General features: G+C 42.5%; 1 protein-coding gene across 13 annotated transcripts in view; it reads right to left on the reverse strand.

The window, feature by feature from the left end:
• Positions 1-12554: 12554 nt before the first annotated feature.
• Positions 12555-25267, reverse strand: part of Znf148 (zinc finger protein 148) — a 114748-nt gene continuing 102035 nt past the window's right edge. For 12 of the 13 annotated variants that reach the window (XM_027412806.2, XM_027412805.2, XM_027412803.2 and 9 more), the window contains 2 exons: positions 21102-21220; positions 14050-20850 (listed from right to left, as the gene is read on the reverse strand). In XM_027412806.2, coding sequence (XP_027268607.1) covers positions 19246-20850; positions 21102-21220 — 1724 coding nt within the window. In that variant the 3' untranslated portion in view covers positions 14050-19245. Of the gene's footprint in view, positions 20851-21101; positions 21221-25267 lie in introns of all 13 variants that reach the window. The other variant, XM_027412807.2, reaches the window with a different exon arrangement.

Consider the following 25267-nt stretch of genomic DNA (forward strand, 5'->3'; position numbering starts at 1 on the left):
TCCCTTGATGTTTAGGGAGAGAATGTGACTCAGGACTTTGTACACCCTTTTAAAAGTGGACCTTCTCTTAGGAAACTTAAAACAACTGGCTCTGCACCACAGTTGCCTGCTGTCTGTTCATTTGGCCAGTCAACTAACGTTCACTGTCCACTTAAATACCTGGCACTGCCTGGGCACTGGGCAGGCTCCACTGAGAAGCAGTCAAGTGAGACATAATCAGCTAAGACCAGAGAAGACACACTCACCGGGGAGTGGTGTGGTCTGTCTGAGAGGAGGATGCTAAAGTTTCAGGCCATGTCAGCCTATGCAGCCCAGAGTAAAGGACTCCCAATTTCATGGTGGGTCTTGGGAGACACTGAAAGTTTTCAACAGGGAGAAAGGACCAGAGCTCAGCCTCATCACATCCCCTTATACTGAAGAGCTAGGTTGCCTTCTTCGTTTCTCCTTTTAGACTCTCTTGAGCCTCCTGTTTTCCTCCTGGGGTTCTTTTTCATGATCAACACAGGCAGGGGCTGGAGAGATGGCTCAGAGGTTAAGAGCACTGGATGCCTTCCAGAGGACCTGGGTTTAATTCCCAGCAACCACATGGTGGCTCACAACCACCTATAATAAATTGTGGTGCCCTTATACTGGCCTGCAGGCATATGTGCAGGCAAAACACTGTATATATAATAAACAAATATTTAACAACAAAAATAGACCATAAACAAGTGTTGAGAGTATATAATCACACACACACACACACTTTTAAAATATAGCATTGCTATGTAGCCCAGGCTAGACTTGAGCTCAAAATCTTCCTGCCCTAGTTCCGAAAGTGCTTGGGTTACAGGACTGAGGTGCCACGCCTGGCACATACTGGGTCTTACTACCCAAAGAAAACACAAGCAAACTATGTGAGAGACTGGTCAAAGTAAATACATATGTTACCCGGCACAAATGAAGCTCTCTGAGGGCCAGTAACATGATTCAGTGGGTAAAAGAGCAGCTGCTGACCCTGACCCACGTAGTAGAAGACTTCTGCCAGCTGTCCCTCCACATTCGAGCAGTGGCATGTGAACACACAGATAAATAGATACATTGTAATTTAAAAATAAAAAAGAAGCTCCCTTAGGGTCCCCCAAGCACACTAAGAACATGGCCCAAAGCCCTTTTGCCCAGGAGTTGATAGCTCTAGCCAAGAGTAATTATCTTTTTGTATTTCGTTTTGGTTTTTTTGGCAGCATGAAAGATGGAACCCAGGGCATTACACTGAGCAAGTGCCGTATCCAAGCTACACCCCAGCCTATGAAGTCCCTTCGAAGAGCAATTCTAAGTTCCTAGTCATTCATTTCAAAGCAGCGTGGCCACTCCCAGGGCAGTGGGAGGATTTACAAGTGACAAGGCCACTTACAGTAAGTCCTGCATCCAATGAGGGAGAGGGAGCAGCATGTTTTACTGAGCATTTACTGCCTGCCAGTCACCAGACGGCAAATAAAAAAAGGAGTTAACAGTTTGGACTCCTCTACCACCTCCTGACTTTTGGCTCTAGACCCTGCTCTTGCTATATGAAGAGGCTCTGAGTTGATTCTCTCCTTCTGAAGAGCTTATCCCCTCTGTTATAATGCAGTGAAACCTCCCTGCCTCTCTCTACAAAGCATTAATGAAATCCAAGGGGCAATGAACTGCCAAGATGAGTGAACACGGCTGGCAGAGATCCTATCAGCACCTAGGTATGGGTTTTCTTTTCTTAAGGGATCAATCCTTCAATTCCACATCGACTACACGCAATGTTTACTATAACTAATAGTCAGCCTGAAGAGATGAAGATAAACAAAACACCAGCAGACAGCGGGGAGCCCAGAACCCCTCTGGCTTCAGTAGATGAGCTTTTCCAGAAATAAACTTACCTCCTCACATTGGTCAGATTCGATATTAAAAGTTCATATTGTCCGAGTCTGTTCCAGCCGTGGACAACTTCCACAGCAGGGTGGAGAGTGGAAGACCAAGAGCATTGCAAAAAATGCCAAGGGAGACTTCTGCACATGGTTAAAGGTTGTTCCATAGCATTCTCTCAATGCCTAAGGAAACTTCTGAAAAAACTGCTTTGAGAACGTTGCACCGCCACGTCCCCCTCTGCTCCTTGTCTGATGGCACCTGCCTCTAGCAGCTGCATGTTACAGCACACCCTGTACCAGGCTTACCTGCTGGGCTGCCTCATGGAAGAGTTCCTGTGGAGACCTCTGGGCCATTCTCCAGGAAGTGAGGTCCTGATTCTCTAGGTGGGGGGACCACTCTGTAAAGCAAACATCTCTTGGTCAGGCTAGCTCCTCCCTCCATTGCTGCTTCTCTTCTGCCCAGCCTCCCTCTGCACGAAGTAAGGCCCTGGGTAAAGCAGAAACCTTGTTCAGACTCCTCCCCAGTGGTCCCTTTGCTACCCCATTCATGGCCCAGAGTCTACCTGCTCATTTCTTGCTGTCCTGAAGCCACAGGAACCACTACAACTCCCTGCTCCCCGAACTCCTGAAATATGGGGGTGGGGGACTGACTGTTCAGCTACACAGCCCCACACTCCTTTCCCAATGCCTTGGGAACACTTTGTCCAGAGCAAAGGGCATTGCGGTCTAGCTGGACCCTGTGCCTGATGGTGAGTGCAGGTGAAATGTAGGCTAGACGCTAGGCAGAGGGGAGCCGAGCCGAACGATGAGGGGAGAGCCCCTGAATCCTGGCCAGCACACCGCGGGTGAGAAAGACAGGACAGCGCAGTTCTGGTCCACCAGAGGAGTCGACCCTGGCCTTTCCGGGAGGGGGGGGGGTTGTCCCATGGCATTTGAAAGAAGAAAAGGGGTGGGGGTCCAGGAGAAGGGCTGAGACGACCCTGATCTCCATCCAACGGGGAGAAGATTCCAGACACTCCAGCGAATGAGGGGAGAGAACCTGGAGAAGATTCCTGTCAAGGGCTGGGTGTGGGACGCGTCACCCCAAGAAGAGCTGGGGGCTGCGGGGTGAGGCTCTGGGTCCCAGGGTCAGGTCCTCGCGACCCGGCCGCACTTGCCCTCCGCAGAGCGGCTCCGAGCTCTCACCTGCTCCTGCCCGGGCTCCCGCGGCCACGCCAGCCCCACCCCGCCCCGCCACGTGGCCACACTGCGGGCCACCTGCCCTGCGGCTGGCGCGTCCCGCCCCAGCGCCCCCGCAGAGCATCTGGACCTGAGACCCAGGCCCGAGCACCACCTGTGCTGAAGGGTGGCGGTTGAGCCAGGTGACAGCGAACTAGCAGGGAATGGAGCTTCTAGGGACGAGAAAGCGCTGCTGAGAGGCAGGGCGATGACCCTCATCACTTCAGCAAGACCATCACTTTGCTGGAGGTGAAATAAGGTTTCCAGGGCCTGGGGTTGCAGAGGGAGAGGGGAATTAACATACAGAGAGATTAAATTATCTCCGTTTTCAATCTGGCATAGTTCCTAAACCTTAAATAACTTGCTAGGCTTCCATGTGGGCTTCTGAGAAACAGGAGGGCAGCTGGGAGTACTTCCCACGCCCACAAGCCTTTGTGTGAAATACCCTAAAAATAGAGGCTGTTCTTTTAAAACAAAGGGGAAGGCAAAGCCCCGGGAACGCTGGCGGCGCCCTTTCCTCTCTGCTGCTCCAGCGAAGTTGTTCCTGCGAAGGTGTCTTACGTAAAGTTTGTCGTCTGATCCATTTTAACTGTACAGTTCGGGGTGGTTAATCTCGCTCACGGTATTGCGCAACGATTCATCGTCACTATGTCTAAAACTTTTTTAAGCACCCCATACAGAAAATGCACACTCCGCCGCCCCCACCCACTTAATAGCTTTTTTGTCTACTCTGGATTGTACAATATTTATCATTTTGTTCCTGGCTCATCACACTTGAGCACCAAGTGCCCAACGTCCATTCGATGCTGTGTGCATCGGCACTTCACTGCAAGAAAACAGGTTTTCATTTGTTTGAGCAGTTTTGTTTGCATTTTCAGCTTTCCAGTGCTGGGAGTGGAATCCAGGGCTTTGTCCGGGCTTAGGTTTTCTCTTCTGCCTCTGAGCTTTATCCCCAGCTTGCAGAGGAGTCTTAATAACGCATCTCTGCAAGAAGCAAGACCGCCCCCCCCCCCCCACACACACACACTTCCCTCAGAATGAAAGCGCAGATTAGCCATCTGTGAGAGGAGGATGGGCAACCGGTCAGGATGCACTACATGGCCGTCCAGTCACCTGCACGGCCAGTAAAGCCTTCTCTCTTCCTCACTTGCTGGCGCTACATGACACCTTTTCACTTGGGTTCCTGATTGCTGCCAACTTTGGGGGAGCCTCCCGCTGAGAATCAGCATGAACCCTGGGGGACCTACATCTAAGTTCACCTCAGCCTGAGTTTACAACAGGAGAAAAGGAAATGCAGCCCCCTTCTAACCACTTTCTAATTAAGTGAGCTTGTTAAATGTCTTCTAAACCTTTAAACCCATGTGCTCATGTATCTTTTTCATTTAAGGCTAAATAGAGAAACTCAGTTGTTCACAAAGAGAAACTAGACTTGATGTCAATTTAATTTATAACCTAAAAAACAAAAGTTAAAAAAAAAAACTTCCTGTGTCAAAAAAATAGTACCTTACATACTCTTAGACTCCATTTCTAGGTTATCCCCCTGTGACCTACTAGAAGGGTATCCATTGCATGGTTTCCTTGTCATAGTTGAAAACATGAGAACCTAAAATGCATTAGCAGAAGATTGGTTACTTTAGGGCAGAGCCACATGAGGACAGCCAGTGTTTTATGTCAGGTGGTTTTCTGTGTACTGACACTGAGTTCTTCCTGTCACATAATGAGTAAAAACAGCAGGTTGCATGACAACGTGAGTGGTGGGCTATAATCTATATGTCTACAGGTGTATCATTTACACACAAAACACCATCAATTTATTGTGTTTCTCTCTACAGATTGGAGCAGAGATAGTGAAGTAGAGGAGGAAATCCATTTTGATGGATAAATATCGATTTTTATTGACTTTTTTCCCCCTTACAACAAATACATGTTACTTTAGAAGCTGAAGGGGAAATGAGTAAGAAAGCTAAAAAGAAAAGTAATGTGGGGCCCACTCTATATTTCAAAGATGGCTGCACTAATACATGCCCTCTCCTCGAATCTGGTTTTCTTAAAATAGGAAATGAGATTCCCTCAGGAGACGGATCTCCATTTGTTCTCATGACCTGGGTGGGCTTTTGCAAGTGCCTCGCCTGACAAAAGAAATGGAAGAAGCAACACTGTTCAGCTTCACAAGCAAAAAAGATAAAGGGAACGGGTGTTCATCTGTTCATCTCCCCTGTAGACAGCTTACCCACGATACAGGCCCAACATTGTATTGAGATGTGTATAGCCAGGATTAACCAGCTGTGAGTGGAACAGGCCTGTAAGTGATTCCAGTCCCCAGCAGATGGGTCCCAGGAGTTGCAGAGCAAGCTGTGCTTCTTCTGAACTCCTGACTCACAGATGGGACAAGAGAGAGTGGCTGCTTTAAGTCAACGGGCTTGTGAGTAATTTGTCACATAGCAATACATGGAGAAACCATGATAAAAGTGACCCCCCCCAATTTTCTTACCCATTTTTGTTGTTTGGATTCACTATTATCCCAACCCATAGTCAGTTGTGTAAAAACTTATACAGTTATGAAACTATTTTTCATCAACTTAGCAACAATGCAAGCTCCAGTGAATGGATGCCATAATGAGGCTGTCCCTTTGTGCATCTCACCCAGCTGGGCTGTGTGTAGAAGCCTGTTCACTTCTTTCCTCCCAGAGGTTGGTGCTGAGAGTTGCCCTCTATATGAAGGCTGGCAGAAAAACCATGTCTTAGAACAGAAGGTTCTAAAGCTGGGTGTTGATGGCGCACGCCTTTAATCCCAGCACTTGGGAGGCGGAGGCAGAGGCAGGCAGATCTCTGTGAGTTCGAGGCCAGCCTGGTTTACAGAGTGAGTGCCAGGATAGGCTCCAAAGCTACACAGAGAAACCCTGTCTCGAAAAACAAAAGAACAAGAACAGAGGGTTCTGAACCTGTGGGTCTTGACTGCTTTTGGGGGTCAAACAACCTTTTCACAGGGGTCACCTAGAACATTGGAAAACATAGGTATTTACATTATGATTCATAACAGTAGCAAAATTACAGTTATGGAGTAGCTACAAAGATAATCTTATGGTTGGGGTCAGCACACCATGAGGAAATATATTAAAGGGTCGAAGCATCAGGAAGGTTGAGAGCCACTGTCTTAGAAGATGACCTCTTTTGTCTGAAAGTCTGAAGCCAGGGAGGGATCAGAGCTTGGGCAGAATAAAGCAGGACAGAAATGTGAAAACACAAAACTGTGATGTCAGGATGTGTGTGCACAAATCACACCTCACAGCCTGCCTCCAGCACCAGAGGCCGAGTGCCTCAAGGAGGGGCTGGCAGGACTGGCATGTGCTTACTCCACAATCATCTAGGAGTGGATTCAGGAAACACCTCTACCTGGGGAACTGCCCTATGGATTCCAATCTCATTATTTTACTGGTCTGAGATGGAGCTGGACACTGACACTTTTTTTAAAACCCTCAACTGCTAGAAGACAGCCATCTATGAAAATTAATGAATTTCTAGTCCTAGCGTTTTTTGTCTTTATCTAAAATATCATCTTACAGGGGGCCAGGCTTCCTCTAGGTACATTTTAAAAGATTTAGTATTTTTCATTTTCTGTAGGTGTGTGTCCATATTCACATATGTGCTCCAGGGCAGGTGGCCACAGAAGCCAGGAGTGTCAGATGCCCTGGAGCTGGAGTTACAGCAGTTGTGAACCACCTGGTGTGGGTGCTGGGACCTGAACTCATGTCCTTTGGAAGAGCAACAAATGTTCTAGAGTGAGCCATCTCTCCAGCCCTCTAATTGAAACTTTAATGGCAAGAAAGAGTGTAAACATCCCTGACAGAGGTAGTATGCTACGTGGTAATATTTGGCTGGTCATTGAGATATATTTTCTGAAGTTTAAAGTTTTGTTTATTTTTTTACATTTATTTGTGAGTTCATGCATTCATGAATGTGTGTGCTTGTGGGTATGAGGACGAACATGCGTGCAAGAACTCCTGAAGGTCAGAGGGTGCTGGATCCCCTGAAGCTGAAGTTATAGGTTATTGTGGGCCGCCTTACATGGGTGCTGGGAACCAAACTCAGGTCATCTGCAGGAGTAGTAAGTACATGTTCTTAACTGCTGAGCCATCTATCTAGTCCTGCATTTGTGGGTGTTTTGTTTTGTTTTGTTTTTGAGACAGGGCCTTACTTTGTATGACAGGTTAACCTAGAACTCAATATATAGCCTAGACTGGCCTCAAAACTCCCAAAAATTCTCCTGCCTCAGTTGGGATCACAGGTGTGGATCTCCCTGCCTGACTTTTCTGGATTTCGAATTGTGCTTCAAAGTCCCTCGTAAGTCCAAGGGAGGGACATCTGTCTTCTGACAGGGTATTCTCGGAAGTGGGATACAGGAGCTCCTGGGTCTCAGAGGAGTATAAAACAGAATCCTGCTTGGCTTCCTGGGCAGGGCTGAGTACAGAGGGCAGGAGCCCCTCCTCTCAGGTGTCCCCAGCTCCTGTCCAGCAGGTTTCTCATCCAGGATCTAAGGCATTTGTTGACTCTGGGAGTTTGCCTTGCAACAAGACTAGTATCAGCCACCTGCCACCTGTCACAGGCCAGGACCTGGAAGCTTGAGAAAACATACTTAGAGGGCCTGTTTGTTTTATGACGACAGTGGCAGCCTTTCCGGACTGCAATAGCACTGATTGGCATTCTCTTATCTCCTTAAAGGTCACACAGGGAAGCCCCAATGACAGACCTTTGAGAATGTAGATGAGCAAAGCCAGGCCTGGACCAGAACCTGGCTCTTTTTTACAATGATCTTACCCAAGGTCTTTAACCTATTCAAGACCCAGTCTCCTCACATCTTACACAGAGTTCACACTAAGACCTGTCAAGCCTACCTGCAAGAATTATGGACCATTTTGCTGGAGACTGAAGTTCAAATCAGTGGCCTGGTGTTTTTGTACCTCTCTACACTTCCTTTTATTTTAAAACCACACCACCTAATGCTATCATCCCAGAACCCCAAACTCCTGAGCACTGCACCTTGTAGGGGATCTCTTTGCACCCTCATTAACTCTAGTCCTTCTCGGGCACACCCATCAAATATCTGTACCTGGCCAACCACTGAGGGCAACACTGAATAGACACACAGGAGCAGGACCATTCTGAATAGACATTACTCAAATTCTCCTACTGATGAACACAACATTGTAGATAGCAAACCAGCTTAGGAAAATGCACATGGTGGTGAGAACTCAGACATAGTTGAAATGATCTCATCACTCAAATCAGGACAAACTTCTGGGGATCCAAAGACAGGGTAGAGAGGGAAGTTTTAGCAGAGTGTGGAGAGAAAGCACTGTAACATGAGGAGGAACCATGACCAAGCACTGGGAATCAGCTGGGAGGTAGAAGGTCCCAAGGCCTTCTTGGGGCAGGGTGGTGCCAGAAGACATCTGTGCAGGACCAAGGAAAGGAGCACTGTTGGTCTAGACAACTGCGGAGTTTCTGAAATGACTTTACATGGCCCATGTAGGGCAAGGATTGGAGGCCAGTGTGGGTGTGCAGAAACCCAGGAAAGCCTGGGATGACTTAGGCTATGGTGATGGTAAAGGGAAGAGGGTTTCCAAAGCGTTAGAGTAGCATTCCCAAGCCTGCTCTCACCGTGAGCCAACATTCTGGCTATAGGTATTGAACCAAACGTATTGAACCAAATCCAGCACAGAGCAAAGTCATTTTCCACCGAGCCCCAGCTTCTGCTTCTGCCTTTGTCCCTTTGCAGCTGGGAAAGGACTGGGACCACTAGGCTATTGAGAGTCCTGGCCATCCTAGTCTCTATTCACGCTACTCTAATGCTGCTCTGCTCAGCCTGAGGTTGCCAAGGGGAAGAAACTACCTCTAGTCTTTTTGTCCTGGCCAACATGATTTTTAAAAAGGTCCTTCATTTCCCAGTAACCTTGGATTCTGTCTTCTTGTTTTCAACAGGGTCTCACTATGTAGTCCAGGCTGGCCTTGAACACAGATCACTAGCCCCAGCCTCGAGGATGCTGGGAGTACAAGTATATTCCACTTCTCTCTGACCCTGGATTCTTGCATCTTCTTTAGGAATCCTGTTTAGAAGCTTTTCGTTAAGTGCGGATTTCTACCCAATCATGGCCTCATCATAATGCCACTTCTGATTAATTCAAACAGCACCCTTAATGCCTTCTCTACCATGCAAAACACATCATCACTTACACATGGATGTAGGAGGCAGCTTGAGGCTGTGAACTAAACACCTTTGACTAGCTTACAAACTAACCCACGGGTCCCTAATCTTTTCTCAGTAAGAAGTTACTATTTTGCATTTTTCTTTACTATCATTATTTAAAAACACACACTAACCTTAAACGAGGCAGGGCACCCTACAGTGTAATTCAGTTCTTTAGCATGTACCTGTGGCAGCACATACCTGGTTGTTTCACAAGGTGAAAACAGAGGAGTTAGCAAGGGTTGGAAGGTGGGATGAAATGATGAAACAGCTTATTAGAAAAAGCAAGAAAAAAAAACCTCACTTTCAAAGAGACGTATGTGAGAAATTGCAGACCTCCACTTCGATTTATTTCCTTACTTTTATAGAGTGTTTCTGCCTTTTGTTTCTTCTATGTTGCAATACGGTGTTCAGCCTCCTCCAAGGCGGCTGGAGAAATGGCTCCATGGTCAAAAGCACACACTGTCCTTGCAGAGGACTCCGGTCAGGCAGCTCACACCCACCTATAACTTGAGTTTCAAGGGGATCTGACCCCTTCTGGCTTTGTACTGGGCACCTGTACTCACACGCACATTCCCAACACACATACATACACCTAGCAAATGAACTCTAGCCTCAGAATCACTTCTGCTTTAATCTAGCTTGTTGAAATCTGTTCCTGAATTGAATGAAGTTGCCCTGACATCTCTGCAATACACTTGCTGGCAAACACAGATTGTAACTATTGTCCTTTACAGAAGTTAACAGCACTCCTACACACCTTGTCGGCTAGTTCCTTTTTCGATGGCCAACTGAAGACATTCTACCTTCAATCTTCTGAAGGATGTGGAGGTGCAGCATACAAAATACTTGGGACAAGATGTATTTGGAATATTTTCATAACCACAATGAGACATCTTGTAGGGTACCTGTATCTTGTCAGCAATCCATCAGCAAGGTATCGGAATTTTCCACTTCTAAGACATTGGGGCTCAAAGTCTTGGATTTGGGGATGTTTCTTTATGGATTGAAGTTGTTCAACTTGTGTGGTCTGCCAGTCACAACTTCCTAATGCCATGCTTCACACAAAGCGAGGCTACCAGCATTGCCCAGTTAGGGTCTTGCCTTTCTCACACATTTCTGCCTCAATTTGATGGCAAAACAGACAGATTGTCAATGGTGTAACTAGAAGCCACTGAGGATTAGAAAAGCAAAATGGCTTTAATAACATTATTCAGCAACATCAAGGACAACCAGTTCAAGTTCTTTGACTCTAAGACCCATCCTACTTCCTTTTGCCCACACAGCCTGGAGAACATGACCAAACCACATCCCACTGTCTCAATACGGTCCTCAACAAAAAAACACCAGAGTTTCATTTAAGGCATCACCTTTCATGCTGTTGGCAAGTTTTTCCTAAGCAATACAATTTTTGCCTAAGTCTTACAAACTCTATATTCCTCTCATGCATTGAGCACCAACATCGGCTCTGAAATCAAGAGGCCCAAATGGACAAAATATTCACCTCCTCCCCAACCTCGGTCCCATTTTCCCTGCCATCTTCGAGCTCCTGAATTGCCCTGCCCCTGTTCATTGTGGGTCCTTTGTCATTTTATTTGGTGCTCTAGCAATCATTGTAAGCCTCACTTTTCCACTGGCAGAAGTTTGCCGAAGCGATGGTTTTGTAGTTCCCTCACACAAAAGGAGACCACCACAAGGGAGGTTTGAATTTACAGTTGCTCAAAGACCCTGAAGGAAATGAGAGTGTGCTGTAAACACAAATGTAGTCTGAAAGAACCTGCAGAAGTGTGTGAGCACAGATGAACATAGAACCTTTCCACAGGGGCTGTGCCTACCAGCCTTGGCTGTTAGCTGCATCCCCAGCACTGGCTTCCAGCATCCTAGTATAAGAGGAGATCCTCTGGATAGCTTCCCCTCCTTTGGAAATCCGTAAAGCATTGACTACCCAGACCCATAACAGGCCAGTTCCTTCAGCCTTTTTCACCAGCTGCACACTCCAGGCTTGAATACTACCCATAAATCTGGTTGTTTCCATGGGGGTAAATTTTAACAATGTTGTTTCCTCTATAATATTGTCTCCACATACTTTAGCTTCTGGAGCTGGCTTATTAAATTCCTTTTTTTTTTTTCTTAGAAAATCATGCTGAAGCCGAGAATAACCATGCTTTCCCATTTACCCATTTATTGAGGAAAGTGACCTAAAGTACAAAGCACAGCACAGACACGGATTTAAACTCAGTGTTTGCTTCAGTCATATGAAGTACAACACTGTGACATGTAATCTGTAGTTGATACCACAATCAATGTTTTCAGATTAAGAGACAAGTAGCCAGGCTGGAGCATCCATGGCTCAGTGGTTAAGAGCACTGGCTGCTCTTCCAGAGGCTCCAGGTTCGATTCCCGGTACCCACGTGGCGGCTCAGAGCCCTCAACACTCCAGTTCCAGAGGATCTGATACTCTCTTCTGCACTCCACCAGCACTGCACTCACATAGAGCACAGACACACATACAGGCAAAACACATAAAATAAGACACTGGTAGCCTCAGCCATCTATTATTTGCACTTAGCACAGTGTCTGGTAAGCAGGTGGTCAGGACTGAATGTAGGTAGGGTGAAGATTCTGTGCCCCAGCCAATGAAAGTCCAAGTTAACAGGAATTGTAAGTCCCGTCCCAGCCTCTCCCTTGGCTCCCAGCCCTACACCACAGCAACACTGGCTTCAGCATTAAGAACAGAGAAGTTAGGAACACTGAGGTTACAACTTTAAAAGCTCATCTTGTGTCAGTGAGTAAACAGGCAAAGATTCAAATGTTTTCCATTTTACAAGTCAAGACCATTTTTAAAAACTTGCATTTTTCCAGGCATTTGAAAATGTTGTTTATTTACAGTGTCACATTTTTTTTTTCATCCCAGCCCTTACACATAGGTATGCGTATGTCTGCCTGAGTCTATTGATTAAAGGTTTTGTCCTAATTACCCAGGTTATCTCATGGTGACAAGGGTGGGGCAGGTGGAGGGGAAACCCCCGGGATGGATCCTCATTTTTGCTTCACCTAAGGCTCTCACCTCCGCTGACTCTTGATCCAGGAGTGGATGTTGTTTATCTTAATACCCATCAGGTTCAGCAAAGCAGAAAACTGAACAGCTGGGAAGTATAGATTCTATCCAGACACTAATCAGAATAATCAAGTAAGACTCAGTGACAACATGTTAATTCAAGTGACTTCAATTTTATTTTATTTTTTTTTGTATAATCTTCAAAAGGTGGGAGAAGTGTCAGGTAGAGTTATCTCCCCACCCCTTTCCCCACCAAGCCAAATCACTCAGGAACTGGGATGTAGGAAATGCAATAGTAGACCATCAGTGGTACCATTACGTAGTTGGTTACAGCACCATGCTAATAAGCCAGGTCTGAGCACTGACTACTGCAAGGGCCAGTTAACTCAAGTCTGTCCCAAGGACCTAAGCAGCACTGTTAACTGTAGACTGCTTCCTCACAATGCACCTCACTGTCAGAAGACAAGGTCCCGGCAAGGTGGTTGGTGAATGAAAACAAATCTATCTACGCTAATGGAGGAAAAAAGAAATCCCATGTGTGCTACTGATAAAAGGTTAATGGAGAATCTTATCTTTAAAGGAAAAGCCACACATCATCTTAGCTCTATGCTCAACATGGTTCAATCTGAAAGAGTTGATGACAGTTAACAGTTAACTTGATCTTGGAACTCGTGACATTCTACAGCAAGCCACAGTAAAGGCCCTGATACTGTTACTTAACCCATGGAACTGGTAATTCCACATGGACATCCTTTCCTCTTAATAACTGTGTACCACATTTTTTTTTTTGCATATTTACCATTAGTCATTTGGTTCAAAGTACTGTGAAAAATTCAGCTAGAAAATTATTCATAAAACTGTATTCTGTATTTTATTTTCAAACAGCCAAGTGTCCACATTTAAAATGCAGAATTTGCAAATATAAGTTAATCTAATAATTCAATTTAAAATAAAGTAAAACAGCTTCCTTTAGTATCACAATACATAAAATGGTATTATAAACTCCAAGAGGCAAGGTGAACTCCATGACGACAGTGCCAAAAGCTATGAACTCGTTAACCCTCGTAACGTCAGTTCGAGTCTGATGACTAGGCATGAAACAAGCCGCCACTGTGCTCGGGAATGGCTCAGTGATTCACTCATGGTATAATGTGGGGTCAAGCAAGATGGTTTTTGGTTTTTTTTGTTTTTTGTTTTTTTTACAATGACAATAAAAAATCTTTCAACAACAACAAAAAAATCCTCCCAATTGTTTAAAGACAATTATACATGGAGGATAATTACATTTTAAAATATCTTGGCTAAATTTCAATGGTTAGGCTGCTGACCGCAGTGTAAAAGTTTGTATTTAAAAATATCACAAATATAGTATTTAACAGTGAAAATTTCAATGTGGTTAAGTTTCACTGTGAAGCGATTTCACCTGAGTAGACTTTGAAATCTAGTGCTCATGTTTTGGGGGAAGGGAAGGAAAGCCCCTCTTGTCTGATACTGAGTTTGCAGCTGATCCTCCCACTGACCCCCTAGGGTGCAGGAAGCATCTGCTGAGGCCTTCCCTTTCCCACATAAATTTACTCTTACCCATCAAATATTTCCATGTAGCTACCCATTCAAGCATAGCAACCCAATTCATTCAGTTCTATACAACGGCCTCTACATTATATACATGTTTAATTAGCAATAGAAAATAGAAAATAAAAATTTACAGTGATTGAGAAGGGGTCAGAGAATAAGACAGGAAAGTAATACTGTATAATCAGAATATCCTATCAGCCTACCACTTTCAATGACAAGGTTTTCTTTTATTGGTTGGAATACAAAGAAGGCATAAGGGATTCCAGGAAAATAACACTATGTCTCAGAAAATTCAACGTGCTCCACCATCAGGATTTCCATCACACATTTAATTTCTTCTGTACAATTTTTATAAATGTGTTTTTCTTTTCAAAGTCATCAGATTTCCAGGTGAAACTCAGCACTACACAGTATGCCCTTGAAGCAATGAGGTTAACCTGCTTTATTTGGGTACCAAGGTCCCTTCCAGACAGCATTAAAATAAAGACAAGTAAGACTAGACAGATAAAATCCAGTATAATTCAAACCCAACAATGAAAAATTTCCCCCATATTGTTGCAAAAGTCTTTCTACTGAAATGCTTTGCTACAATAATAAAAAGCATACATTACATAGAAAAGGTACCAGTGTACTAAAAAGTGACAGGAGTGGACTAGCAAATCCTTCAAAGCACAATATATAAATGACTAGCATTAAAAACATTTCCCTATAAAATGTAGGTCAGAATCAGTTATAAATTGGCGGCTTCATTTCTAAAGCAGTGACGGGTGTTCAGAGAGCTGTTCTGTACAGTACAGGATCTACTCACTTCAAGCTATAAGTTTGTCTTTCTTTGTATTGAAGTTGAGTAAATTCATCTGGTCAACTGAGAAATCAAGCTTGAAAAATAAGTATCTAAAAATCAAAGTAGAAAGTTTAGAATCATTGAAATGTAGCTATGAAATATGAAGAAATTTATCTACTTCACAATTGAACTGAAGTTACCTGAACACTTACGGGCTTGAATCTAAAACAGAAACACATATTAAAACCCAAAGCAAACCACAAAGTTAGGTAGCAGTACAGAAGCAGAAAAAAAGAAAAAAAACAAAAAACAAAAAACAAAACAAAACAAAACAAAAAAAAACCCACAAAAAAGCCCCACAAAAACAAAAACACATCCCTTCCTTCAGTGTGATGGGCACTAAGTTCTGTGGTCTTCCTCCATCTTTGCACAAGAGTGGTAAGGCCATTCAATGCTTAGTGAGAGTGAGCGCAGACGAAGCCAGGTCTAGCCTGTCTCCCCTGCAACGTCAATTATGCTGTGTAAACAGTGTTACGTTCCAACAGAAGGAACAATGGAATCTGCTTATAAAAACTGATTAAAGATAATCATTGTTAAATGAAATAAGGATAACTAACAACTCTGAAATGTTTCTATAGAACGTTCCTGATGCTACTTGTAAAGTTAGCACTGCTATGTATTATTGCTTACATACAGTACATCACACGCCTTCTAACATAAAGCCGTACTGTGATTGGTTTGTACATATTTACAGAGTCTTAAAAACAAGCTGTAAAAACATTACATACTTTCAGACAATACAAATTAGCACATTGGTACTCACTTCAAACAAATGGAATGCATAACATTAATAAACATCATAAAGGAAGACTCACATCAAAGTCCTTGATTGTCAAGACACGTTTATATATAAACTCTAACTGTGCAGAATTAAAGATTCAATCATAGGTACATCCTTACTTGATGAACCATATTTACAGCATGGTATTGCATAAAAAAATAAAATAATGTTTACAGGGTTTTTTACTTTTTTTTATCCATTGGATTAAAGAAAGCAACAAACACAACAAGAAATGTTTGTCTGCTTTAGCTTGTTTCCTACCAAAGTTTAGTTGGAGAAAGGAAACATATGGTTTTTATTTGCAGAATATAGCAAAAACAACTGGAAAATTATTTCCCTGAAATAAAGCAATTTGAAACGGAAAAGGTTTAAATTAAATTGCAGACTCAAATAAATTCTCACTGATTCTAATAGTGCTTCTTCAAGTAAACACACGGAAAAGATGAGCTCTACTTTACAGGTCCTAGGGAGGGCAGCAGGCAGTCAGTGTGCCCACTCCAAGGCTCCCGGCCTCTTTTTTTTTTTTTTTTTTTTTTTTTCTCATTTCATTTATTTATTTTTAAACAGCCCTTTAAAAACCCAAATCAGTAAAATCAGAGAAGTGGCAAAAGATCTAACCTCACTGGCACTTTGCAAGTGTCTCTCATCTGTGGGAATGAAAGCTTGCCCTGAGCACAAGGCCTCTTCTACCTCTTAGGAAGATAAAATGACCCATTGTTGGCACCCTGAGTCAGAGCTAAGATGGTGGATTCCTACCTGCCTAGGTAGCACATGCGCACTGTAGATCAAAGACAAAAAAAATGTGTAGGAGCCACTCAGCTATTCTAAACCCAATGAAATAATGTGCAGTAATAACTGAAGCTCAAAAAGCAACAATGTTTCCAATGCTGGAGAGCTCCTGCCCTGTCTAGTGGGAGGTCTCCCCAGCCCACACAGGACCAGGAAGGACCTGTGAGAAAGCACAACAGGCTCACGGTGAACAAAAGCTGAAGGGCATTAGGAGCTACTACTCCTCTACAAGACTTTGCTCACCGAGAGAGATGAGAAGTGTGAACTGACAGGGATCCGTCTCGAGCAGCACACAAGGCCACTTCCTTCCTCTAACACCCAGAACTTTCTGAACCAAAGTGGAGAAACCCAACTTTTGAGATGCTTCTCGAATGATGAAGAAACAAGCTGAGCCTGGCAGGCATTCAGGACTTCACAGTAAGAGTGATGACTACACTTTAATGGTAAGTCAATAAGTTATGCTGGCTATCAGTTACCTCAAATGTTATAACCTGGTAGGAAAGTCTGCCATCGTGTAGATTTAAAGAAACGTGTTTACGACAGGAATGCAACACCTGAAATTCTGTTTACAGAACTTCCATTTTCCAAGCCTTTTCTTCCTAAGGGTACCTGAACCGCTCAGCAACTGTCACATTCTTAAACCTGTGCTGGTGATGTTACAAACAAAACCCCTTACACTGTACAAGAAAAGTATCCAGTTCTCAGTGGAACTACAATTTTTTAAAATCAGGCTCGACTTAGGAAATTAATGTCTACTCTTATCAAAAGTACTATAGAAAAATACAAACGCTCATAGAGGGTGAGCACGGTCCCATAACACCTCATCTGATGAAGCATTCCTGCGCTGAGGTGATGTGCCACCGACACAGCGGTCTTCAGACCAATGGCAGAACTTAAAATATTTACTTCAAAGAAGTCTTAAAGTTCTTGAAGATCTGACAGCAAAGCTGTCAAGTGGGAAAACTATGATTTCAAGCAAAGTGTCATAACAAAGTGTAGAGGAAACCACATATTCCTTGTCATAAAAACACCAACATATTAAAAAATAAATGAGTTTAAGTGAATGATACGGGGTGGGGGGGATATTTCTTTGTTCCCTTTCTTTGTGAGAACAGTCTTGGGATAACATTAAATAAAAGAAAAATAATTTAAATGGATAACATATTCAACATTGAAACAAAGCACGCAGGTCTACAAGGTCAACAGCAAAGTCAAAGTGGAAGTTATGGAAAGCTTCATCTCCCAAGGGTACTAGTTTCAGGTCACCACTGGTGCATTTCGATAAAGATGGCAGAAATTTGAAGTACAAAACCCAAAAAGGTGGAACAAATAAAAGAGGAGGGCAGAGTCAGTGTAACTAATGTTAAGTCTCCAAAAATTAAAACTGTCCAACGTGTAACTCAAACCATCATTCTTCATAAAAGTGTATATATATATACGTGTATATAAAAGCACTATTTATTGTACCATGCTGTATTATTTTAAGACAAAGTATACATATATAAAAAAAACATTCTTCGTATAAGGATAAAGTCTGTAGTTTATTTAGATTTTGAAATGCAACAAAAAATTTCCGATCACTCATCTAGCTGAAAAAGAAATTGCAGTTACTGGAATCAGTAAGCACTTCCTCTTTGTAAAACTGTTGTGAGCAGTATTCACTTAAAAGTAACTTAAATAAGCAATTAAAATGCCCATTTCTTTAGTTTCTTGGGATACTGTTTAATTATCCAATCTATCAAGAGTCCAGAAAGAGAAGAATTAGACCAGGTTTTACAGTCCAAAGATATCCCAACTTCCTTTTATTGCCAAAAAGCAAAATTGTCAATTACGAGATGATTATGACACAACCATATCAAGCCTAAAAAATCTATTTTTTTTAACTTTGAGAAATCAAAAATACCCGATTAATTCTAAGTGCTCTATGTCAACTGAAGTGTGTAAAGTGAAATACATCTCAGCTTTAAAACGTGGAATATACATTGCGTGTAAGCATTATTTTTTTTGGGAATGTAATCTACAGAATATTTCTTTTTTTTTTTTTTTTACTAAAACTTCAAACCTTGATACTTGCACATGAAAAATCATAAAAAATATCTAAGTATACCTGTACAAAGAAACTGACACCGATATGCATACTTCCGTAGAGAAGTGAATGTTTCAACAGTTGTGTGTTTTGGTAAAAGTTTTGAAAGTATGCATACTTTAAAAGTAATTAGGCTTTTAAATAGTGGAGTCTTAGACTATCAGATTTTTATTACTTTTTTCTTCAAAAAAAAAAAAACACATGTCAATATAATGCAAAATGAAAATCAAGGGCATATGGCATATCATTTTTAAGGTGGTTTCTTTTTATTCCCCCCTATAGGACAAACTACTTATTTAAGCCATAATCTCTTGACATGGAAACTTTAAGTTCACTGTCTGTGAAGTGTCCTCGGATTCCCTGCTCAAGTGCAATACTATGCTGAAAACTTAGAAACAGTATGAGGAAATTTCACACAATTACTACTCTCCTAAGAATGTACAATGTTATCAGTTAGGAAACAATTGTGCGAAAGTCTTTTTCCTTTTTATCTTGGTGTGGGTCGATAGCAAGGTTCTGATCTAAAACGAGTAAATGCATTGCTCTATAACGGTGACAACACATAAGGCAGTTCGAGGAATGCGCACTAACCAAACGAAATGCAGGTATTGGATTATCTTGCTATTCTTATCAGCTTGCTATGAACGCATTGCTCTTAAATCTGTATAGCACTCCATTTTACACAGAGGAACCCACTCTCGATTAATCTGTTCTAAAGTGCCAGTATTATTTACACTTTTTTTTTTTTTTTTTTTTTTTTTTTTTTTTTTTTTTTAGCCAAAAGTCTGGCCAGTTGTGGCATCTGGTGAAGATGTCATCCCAGCTCTATTATCATTTACATTCACCAAGGGAAATTCTGAAAATTCAGCACTTGTCCCTGGTCCCCGAAGGTTCACCTGTCCATTGGCAGTGCTAAATTGAGTTGCTATCCCAGCTCTGGATCCATGATATGGAGCACGGAAGGGCTGTTCAAAGGAGCTCATTTGGTAAGCCTGGTGGACAGGCTGTGCCTCAGCTTTCTTCTGAGAAGTCACTTGATCCAAAAAGTCTGCAGTTGATGTGGCAGAGGCGTGGTTTGTCTCGTCACCTGAAAAGGGAAACGGGTGCTGTGAGTCACCAACTATTAGTCCAAAGTGGGACTTATCTGGAGTTGTTCTTAATGGAGAATTCATTCCTGATCGAAAGCTATTGATGGGCATGGCTGTATAGACTTGCTTGTCTATGGAAGAGAATGCTGGCGGATTTGGAAGGGTCTGGTTATCAGTCACAAAGTTAAGGCTTGGGCTATTCAAATAGGCATCATTTTGGCTAGTTCTGTCCAAAGCCTGCTGCAAGAATTTGGAGTATTCCTGCAGCATGTTAGCTTTATCTGCCGAGGATGCTTGGGAGCTTGATCCAACATTCTCTGATGGGGTGACTTCGGGTACGTCAGAAGAATTGATTGATATGCTAGAAGTCACTTCCGTATCGGCAACACTGAAGGAAATCTCGTGCTGTCCATTAGCCTTGTGGGAGTGGGAGTAATGATCTAGCAGAGTCTGCAGGACCTCATCTGGAATAACGCTTTTGTCATGATTGCTCTTAATCTCCACATTAAGTGCCTGGGAATCCAGTATGGATGCTGTGGTGCTCTCGTCAATGACGCTGGCCACAGCTGCTTGTGTGACCGAAGGCTGAGAAGCTATGGTACCCACATTCAGCGCGTACTCCCTGCTGTTGTTACTTGCAGCTTGAAGATAACGCTTCTTTTTCAGAAACTGCATGGCATCATCGTAATTAGTACTGCTGTGCACAGGTTTGCTGGGCCCCTCCTGCAAGTTATCCACTTGATCGATGTCAGCACTGCCTTCCGAGTCCAGTAAAGCCTGCTTATCCACAAGCTCAAATGCATACTTTGAAACTTTGCTGTCTTCGTAAGTGGACAGGGGTGAAATGGTTTGATTTTGTTCCAGGGGCTGTTTCAGACTTCTCTTACTATTGATTTTTTTGAGAACCAACTTGGGAGGGTGTATTTCTCCAGATGCATCTTCCAAATGGGATCCTCCAACTGAAGAATGTGGCATTTCAACAGCATATTCTGCAACCATGTATTCATCTTTAACTTTAGTGCTTGAAGAGTAGAGGGGCAGGTAATCATTTTTGTCTTTCTTCATGTCAGATTTGTCCAAGGTACTCTCTTTGTCCATTCCAGATGATTTCTTCTCAGTTTTTTGCCTTTTCTTTTTTGGCAGTGAATTATCTTTTGGTGATGTAGAAAAGCCAGAATCTTCCTCTGAAGTGAGAAGGCCACCTTTGATGGCACATCTGTTGAGTTTTTTGTCATGATTTTCATGGCACATACGTTTATGTTTCAATACACGATCTGTTCTGGAAAAATACTGTTGAAATCAGAGGTTGGAAGTAGTTTTTTGTTGTTTTTATGATTTTTTTGGTCAACAAGGAAGAGAAGAAAAGAAACAAGACAATTAATAACAATATTAGACAATTCCAAAACAATTCACTGATCAAGTTTCTGTTATAAATCTCACCAAAGAGCTGAAAATCTCAAATGGTTCTAGTACTAATGGTACCTAACCATTACTTATTTCACAATGCAGTTAGGTAGGAAAATTCAAACTGGTTCACTTACCTGTAAGCAGTATTCACACTGGTAAGGCTTTTCTCCACTGTGAGTTCTCTTGTGCCTTTCCATGTGATATTTCTGTATGAATCTCATACCACACTCATCACAGCGAAATGGTTTTTCACCTAATACATGATTTAAAACATGTAAAACAAAACATTGTCAAATCACAGACTGCTTTGCCAATGGATCTCTTAATGTAAACAGCTTTTGACAGTCACAATATTTTGCTCCTTTTAAATGACAAAAAAAGTCTTCCATATACTAAAGGCTGAAAGCAGGCACATTAAAAGAATGTCATCAATGCAATCTAATGTAATTCTTGGGTACAGATTTTTAAAAAATATTGTATCACACCTGGAGACTTCATTTATTCATTCATTCATGTGCCATATACCATGGCACATATATGGAGGTCAAAAGATAACTTGTGGGAGTCGGTTCTCTCCTTCTACCATGGAGATCTCAAGTTTGAACTTTCAGGCTCTCAATCAGTCTTGACAGCAGACACCAACATGAATTGAGCTATCTTGCTGGCCAGAGGGCAGCTATTTTAGTCTTAGTTTCTTTCCTTTTTAATTTTTAAATCACTACTTGGAGGTAGACAGGACAATTTGAGGGAATCCATTTTCTTCTCCCACCATGTAGGTCCTAGGGATTGAACTCAAGTCATAAATAAGGGTTGTTGTTTTAACTCTTAATTCCTTTAAAAGCACTTGGGAGTAAATAAAATCTGGATCCTCGGAAAGTATCTCTTACAACAGAGTTTACTAACACAAACAATACTGGGACAAAATTTCCCAAGTAAGGTTGGGGTTGTAGTGTGTGTGCTGCACAGCATACATGCAGCCCTGAGTTTCATGCCCAGGACTGCAAAAACAGAAACAAAGGAAGGTTTATTTGCCTCTCTTTCTTAGCGCAAACCTGAGTTTCTGGTATCATCTGTGGAAAGAATTAAACTGAGTGCTGTCAACTGGACACACAGCTGTTCTCATCACCCTCTCTATAATCCCTAAGGATTTCTTAGCTGTGGGGAAACATTACTTGAGTTCAAATAACTTGTATTGATACCGGGGATGGTAGATGTCTGAGTGACCAGCAGAGTAACAGAGTCATCATGAATGCTTTCCAGGAAACTAATGCTCCCCCCATCACACCTTCAACAGAATGTTACTGAAATACTGTAAAATGTTCTCTTTCATGCCTCCCCATGTCTGCATGTATACAGTGTATCTTTCACTATTCTAATGAAATCATTTGTCTGCAGTTGACTCTGTGCTTTCTTCTTGAGATAAGGTCTCACTATGTAGCCCGTGCACTCTGTAGAACAAGACCTTGACCTGTGTCTTCCTCATGTACCTGCCTATTAGCTACTGTTCCCACACATTACATTAAAAAGCAGTAACGCTGATGTCTTGTTCCTGATTTGGGCACTTGCATGTGGTTTGCAACTGCTGAACAGAAAGAAGTGGATATAAAATGACAGACACATCTTCTCCATGAAAAATGTAGAAATTGAATGAAACTTCTTTTGACTGCTTTTTTCCTTGGAGGGCTTGAGATCCTCTGTTGGAAAAGGAAGCCAATCTATATAGACTACTTAAATGATTTTAAGACTGACATAAAAATTTACATGAAAAGTAGTAAGTTTGTGATTTTTAAAAACTCATTCAAGAAAACATAATATATTCATATGAATATATGAATTCATATATTCATAATATATGAATATAAGAAAGCATAACATCATCTCAATATGTTCCACAAACACTGCTCCTTTAGTTCAAGGGCTCTGGGTTTTGTTTTTGTTTTGGTTTGGTTTTTAGTTTTTCAAGACAGGGTTTCTCTGTGTAGCTTTTGAAGCCTGTCCTGGTACTCGCTCTGGAGACCAGGCTGGCCTCAAACTCACAGAGATCCGCCTGCCTCTGCCTCCTGAGTGCTGGGATTAAAGGCGTGCACCACCACACCCAGGGAGTTCTGGGGTTTCTTAGTCGTGACTGTGATGTTTCACCCTGGTCACATGACACTGAGAACATCAGCAGTCTGCGGGTAAGGATGGACACCTTAGATGGCTTGAGCGTGTCCCACAAAGCTCCTGATATAATGGCACTGGGGGGGGGGATGTGGAATCTTGAGGAAATGGAGGCTAGTGTGAAGTGACTATACCACCACAACACCCTCAAAAGTAACTTTTTCCACTTTCTTTCTTTCTTTCTTTCTTTCTTTCTTTCTTTCTTTCTTTCTTTCTTTCCTTCTTCTTCTATTTTTTTTTTTTTTTTGTAGCCCCTAAAGTTACTTCTTTCAAGAGAACTAAATGGTTGTTCTGGCCTCATGTTTTGCCTTCTAATCACTCACACTCTGCCATGTGCCACCTGACATGATGTGACATGGTTAGGGGCCCTCACCAGAGGCCAAGGTAACAGAGCGACATAGTCTTGACTTAAACCTCCAGGTGGCAAGTGACAGAAAGTGCTTTCTCTATGAAGTACCCACAGCCGGTGTCACTTCATTTCAGCATTCTGCTACAGTAGTTATTGGGTAGGTTATATATGTGAGTATATAAGGACCTAGGTTTCATGCACAATCTAACTCTATATAGCTTGGCATAATCATCTGATTTTTGACAGTCTGAACCAATTCTTCCTCTTCAAACTTTATTCCAAACTAGGTTTAACCACCATCCTATCAAAATAGTTCTTTTTGTATTGTTTTGTTGTTTGAGACAGGGTCTTGATATGCAGCCCAGGCTGGCTTGAAGCTTGCTATTTATTTAGGGCCATGCTGGTCTTAATTTCACCATCCTTCTGCCCTAGCCTCCCAAATGCCAGTATTATGGCAGGTACCACCACACCAGGCCCAGTATGGCTATTAGGAATCACCACAAAGTTGTTAATTCAAAGAACTCTCTCTTCAGCTACCTTGCTGATCCTCTTATTGCCACTCAGCTAGGTGACACTGTCCTTGAATTGCCATGGCTTCTAGGATACCAACACTCCCTCAGTTTCACAGACTCCTCCTTCCTGCCACTGTTTCCAGCTGACTCTCCTCTGAATGCAAATGTCCCCCAGCCTTCCACCTTTCTCATTCTGTGTTCTTTTCTTTGGCAAGAGGGAAGCTCATCTATGGTCATGGCTTTAATTATGCTCAACTCTAATCTCCAGACCCACATCTCCAATCAGTCTATTCAATGTATCTATTTTTCTTTTTCATTTTAGCCTTATTTTATATGTATGAATGCTTGCCTTCATGTACATATGCTTACCACCTGTGAGCCAGGGGTGGGAGGCCATCAGTGGGTGTCAGACCCCCTAGACCTAGAGTTATAGGTGGTTGGGGGCCACCACATGTATTCTGTGAATGAAACCTGGGTCCTCTGCAAGGGCAGCCAGTGCATTTTTTAACCACTAAGCCATCTCTTCACACCTGACATTTCTGATACTTAAGCATCTCAAATACATCACATCTCATACTAAACTTAAGATCTTCAACTACAACTTAGATTACAATGGCGCTACTATTCACTTAGCTGTGCAAGTTAGAGGCCTGGAGAACTTTACTCTGTAGTTTCGTATTTGCCCAATTAACAGATCCTACTGATTTCCTCTCAGTTTTCCACTGTTATTACCCAAGTTTAAGACATTTCCTGGCCTTGAAAGTGATACAATGCCCCTCTAACTAGTTGTGTTAGTTACCTTTTCCTTGAAGCAACAAGTTTCTGAAGTAAATAATTTAAAAGAAAGAAAGATTCAGTTGGCTCATACTTTCACAGGTGTAGCCCACAGCTGGCTCCACAGTCTTCCTCCTGCTCATGTGAGACTGTATACAGGCGCCTCAGCCTTCTTGCTATTCCTCCTTAATAATTATACAGAGTAGCAAGGGATAAAAAGCCATCCTCAAAAGCAAACATTCTTCGTCACTAAATGTTTTTCCTAATCAGGGCCTTAATTAGGGCCCGTAGACTTTCTGCTGATTCTCCGGTCCCTAATGTCTTATTATTTTGCTATAAAAAATAAAAGACTTGGCTGTTCATATTAACTGTACTTTATGCCGAATTTCACACACACACAGTTTATTTCAGAGTAGGAAACATGATAAACAGTAAAGCTGGAGACGGGTGTGGGAGACAGGGATGGAGAGAAGATGGCTAATAGCAACAACAGGGCAGAATAACC

The sequence above is a fragment of the Cricetulus griseus genome, chromosome 4 (assembly GCF_003668045.3).
Source record: "Cricetulus griseus strain 17A/GY chromosome 4, alternate assembly CriGri-PICRH-1.0, whole genome shotgun sequence".
Lineage (NCBI taxonomy): Eukaryota > Metazoa > Chordata > Mammalia > Rodentia > Cricetidae > Cricetulus > Cricetulus griseus.